General features: G+C 37.6%; 1 protein-coding gene across 1 annotated transcript; it reads right to left on the bottom strand.

Annotated features, from left to right (window-relative positions):
* Positions 1-247: 247 nt before the first annotated feature.
* LOC133318236 (receptor-like protein EIX1) lies at positions 248-4003 on the bottom strand. Its single transcript, XM_061520226.1, has 2 exons — positions 3971-4003; positions 248-1840 (listed from the first exon to the last, which is right to left on the bottom strand). Exons 1-2 carry the CDS (start codon positions 4001-4003, stop codon positions 248-250), a joined length of 1626 nt encoding a protein of 541 aa, XP_061376210.1.
* Between the last annotated feature and the right edge of the window lie 405 nt (positions 4004-4408).

Raw genomic sequence — 4408 nt, forward strand, 5'->3', positions numbered from 1 at the left:
TAAAATCATTAATGTAGCCTCACCCAACAGCTTAAGCTTTTGGGTTGAATTGGTTCTTTACAAATACATTTCGATGGATACCTTAATGAACAATGATAACAGGAACAGTTTGAAAGGAAGAAAGCGAAGAAGATAATAATACTAATTAGATTTATTTCTATATTCTCAAACTAATAGGTTGCACTAACGGTTACAATCATGATTTTATTTTCCACAACATATAAAATAGTAATACTACATTACAAAATTACAATCTCCAAAAACATTGCACTTTGTTCCACATGTCATCAAGAAAACGAAAATAGGCATACCTCCATGATCTATAAATGAACAATGGAGCGACCACTGCCCAGAATCCCACAATAAATCCAAATGTCATACTCACAAAAAACCCATTCACTTTATGGCTATCACTCTTTTTGCCTTTGTGATCATCATTAGGAATTTTCCGACTGGAACTACAGTTGACGAGCAGTGGCGGACCACATAGATTATTGCCAACAAAACTGGATGCTTCAAAGCTTTGCAGTTGAGTGCCTGTTGGAATTCCCCCCCACAAATGATTATAAGACAAGTCAAGCTTGCTAAGAAAGCTTAAGTTTGATATGGTTGAAGGGATTTCTCCTGAAAGTTGATTCCTTGAGAAATCAATGGATTCTAATGATCTCATATTGCCAATGCTGGGTGGAATTTGGCCAATCAACTGATTCTTGGACAAGTTCAAATAAATCAATCCATCTAGATTTGTAATTTCTCTGGGTATCCCTCCAGATAAATTATTATCAGAAAGATCAACATTTGTCACCAAGCCAAGAATATTTCTGTACTCTATACCTCTTCCTTTCACCCATAGGAGTGTACTAACTATACCCTGTGTACCGACCCAGCTAGTTGTAATGGTATAGATGAGTGAATTCATAGGCCTGTTTTTTAGCAACATGGCATTCAAGTGGTTGAAACATTTTGGTATATTTCCAGACAAATTGTTTTCTGCAAGGTCCAAGTCTTGAAGAAAAATCATATCACATATTTCATTAGGAATATGACCCAACAATCTGTTTGACCGAAGGCGAAGAATTTTCAATTTTAAGAACCTTTCTCCAACCCATGCTGGAATAATTCCTGTAAGTTTATTTTCCCCAAGGTCCAAGGAAATCAACTTACTAGTTCTCTTCAAAATGGGAGGAAATATTCCAGATAGTGAGTTGTTACGGATGTTCAAAGAATCTAGCTCAGCTAAGGAACCCATGGATGGGGGTAAGTTACCAACAAAATGGTTGCTTTGTAAATTCACCTCCACCAGATATGGCCACATTATCCAACAATCAGGTATTTCCCCTGATAAATTATTTGCTCCAAGATTGAGATATCGTAATGTCATTGACTCATCTTGTTTTTTACATAGGAAATCAGTCATGGATCCAGAGAATGAATTGTTTGAAAGATCCAACCAATTCACATAAAGTGATAGATGAGGTAATTTCCCATGCAAGTGATTTGAGCTTAGATCAATGAATTGGATAGATATTGGATTCTTTAATATAATAGCAAGCTCACCGTGGATATCATTATGAGATAGGTTTACATAGGAAGCATCAGAAAGTGTTTCCCAAAACCATGTAGGGATAGAATCTGAAATTCCTGTGTTGGACATAACCAAAGTCTCAAGATCTTTTTGTGACTGAATCCATGACGGAAAGTTGGGACCTAACTGCCACGAGCTCATTTCCAAATTGCTAAGCTGACAAGTGGGATGCCAATTGGGACCCACTTTTAAAGTGAAATTGTTCCCTGATGCATAAAACTCTTCTGAATTTGTAAGATTTGCAAGGTCATATTCCTTCACAACTGTTGCATAAAATCGGTAAGTGCACCGATCGTACCAAGTAATAAAGAGTGAGTAGAGTATCGTCTCCACGAGGATTGAGGCACCTAAGTTGTTATAACTATTCCTCTCTTGTTGGATTAATCAAAATAGGTTGAGAATGATTGTAGTTCATGAAACAAACTAAAATAATTAAAGTAAAAATGTAAATGATTCCAAAAGTGTTTTCAGAATGCAAGAACAAAAGATTAAGGATTGAGAAAATATTTGAGAAAATATTGCGGTAAAGAGAAACAAACACCTTTCCGATCCCCACCTTGCAACTTGGATTACGTTTACATTTACCTATTCAATTGATCGAACAATTCATCATCTTTTATATGAGTAGTTAAGCCCTAATCCCTTAGTGACTTTAACCTTGTTAACTCTATTAGAATCCTAATCCCTTAGAAATCCCTTTTCGAGTTAACCCTTAGAATCAATGAACCTTTAACGTTCGCTGTTCATGTAGCCTATCCCTAGTGCGTACATGAACAGCTATCTTATTCTTTGTCAGGAATTAGAATTCCAACATCCCTGTTGTAACCCTAACCCTCGCAACCCTACTAGATTGATCAGTTCCAATAGAATTATAGAATGAAGAACAAGAAAAGATAAATGCAATTAAAATAGATAAACATAAATTTCAACCAAGGAACAAGGGGTTCACATCAAGGGTTGTGACCCTTACCACAATGATAAAACTAGCCAGACATGTTCATGTCTGACAAAATAACAATAAAAGAAAGTAGCATTTAAAACCTAGAAGAGAAAGGGAAGATGAAGATCTTCCGTCTGGATCGATCGAACCCTTGAATCTCCGAGAAGCTCCAAGGACTCTCTGCTTTATTTGTTGTTTTTCTCTTCTTGATTCTCCAAAAAGTCATTTTTCTTATGTTTTTGATCCTTTTATTAGGTTTTGGGAAAACCTATTTCCCTTTGCACTCCAATTGGGCCTTATTTTAGCTGATTCGCACTTAAAAATATATCGCCCGCGCACGGGGCGCCAAGCCTGGCGCCCCAAACTTGGGAGAAACAGAAGCTGAATCTGTAAACGGCGCCCCGGGCGCCAACTCTGGAGTGCCGTGCGCCAGTCCCGCGCTCCGTGCGCCAACTCCCGCGCTACGGGCGCCAGGTTGGAGCGTCGTGCGCCACCTCCCGCGCTTCGTGCGCGACCGAAACAGAAGCAAATCTTCGATTTGGCGCCCCGTGCGCCAAGTACCGCGCCCTGTGCGCCAGTTTGGCGCTCCGTGCGCCAACCGCCGCGCGTCGTGCGCCAGCGGGAAATTTGGTTTCTCCGTTTTTGCTCCTTTTTGCGGTGTTTCCTGCTATTTAAACATATAACTCGAGTGAGAACATGATTGAGAAGGAATAATCAATATTTCTTGCATTTAATGACTATTTTCACTCCTTTATGATTAATTCCTTGCTTCTTTCAAGTTAGAAAACATCATATGCTAGACGCACATCAAACAATTCCCAGATTTAGATGTTGCTGTCCTCAGCAATAAACAGAATTTAAGCATGGGAAGCAAGGTTCAATCAATCAAGCACAACATTGCACAGACAATCATAAAGATCACTATACTAAGCATGAATGATTTCCACGTCAAACTTAAGATGATGCTCATCAACTACATTCAAACATCAGAGTCTAACTTGATTACCCCTCACAAGACATGATATTCACTCATCACTCAGTGTTTAGGGTCATTCATCATCACTCATTTCATCACAGCTGTTGTACTACCATAAGCTTGATCTTTTTCTCAAGTTCCTAAAGATGAGGAACATTAACACATGCCTGATTGATCAAAAGGGCTTCTTAAGGTTATAACTTGGCTTGGCTTAAGGTTAGAATCTTTTGGAGAGTAGCTGAATAATTATTGAGATTGAAACACCATTTTCATTAATACTCAATCATCTCTCAATTCAAGTTTCAGTACCACTTTTTATTCGAATTCATGATTCCTTCCTTTTTCTCACTTTTTCCTTCATCATTGCTTGTCAATTTTTGCAATTTATTTTTCTTTCTCTTTATATTCATGTGAGAACTATTCTTTTCTTTTCCTTTTCAACTGCTTCTTAACTTCTAGTGGAGCTTACCTCAATTTCTTCTAACTTTTTGATTATTGACATTTCAATCTCAATAAAGGTAAGTTTTGATGGAAGTGGTCTAAATAGTTTAATAAGGTAATTAAAAAAAAAAAAAAAAATTGGTCTCAGGCTCAACATGGCTAACAATGGATGATTTCTCAGGTAGCTATTTGGCCATAAGCTTAATAGAACAAAATGCCTCAATCACTTCAATCAACACATGCATTGGAGAGAATTAGATCAAGTTCTAGAGTACCACTGCAGTGAGGACTATCAAAAAAAAAAAGTAACTGTATAGGCACAAACCTCACAAGCTGTGGTATCAAGCTAGACTCTTCTTAATTTCATTTCAAGCATCATTATCATAGAAATCAAACAAACGAGCAATCATAATCTCTATTCATGCTCTATGCAATGTCATGACAATCTTGCATATCATGCAATGCT

This window comes from Gastrolobium bilobum, unplaced genomic scaffold, assembly GCF_033153095.1.
Source record: "Gastrolobium bilobum isolate Gb01-03AN ecotype WA unplaced genomic scaffold, APGP_CSIRO_Gbil_v1 utg232898, whole genome shotgun sequence".
Classification (NCBI taxonomy): domain Eukaryota; kingdom Viridiplantae; phylum Streptophyta; class Magnoliopsida; order Fabales; family Fabaceae; genus Gastrolobium; species Gastrolobium bilobum.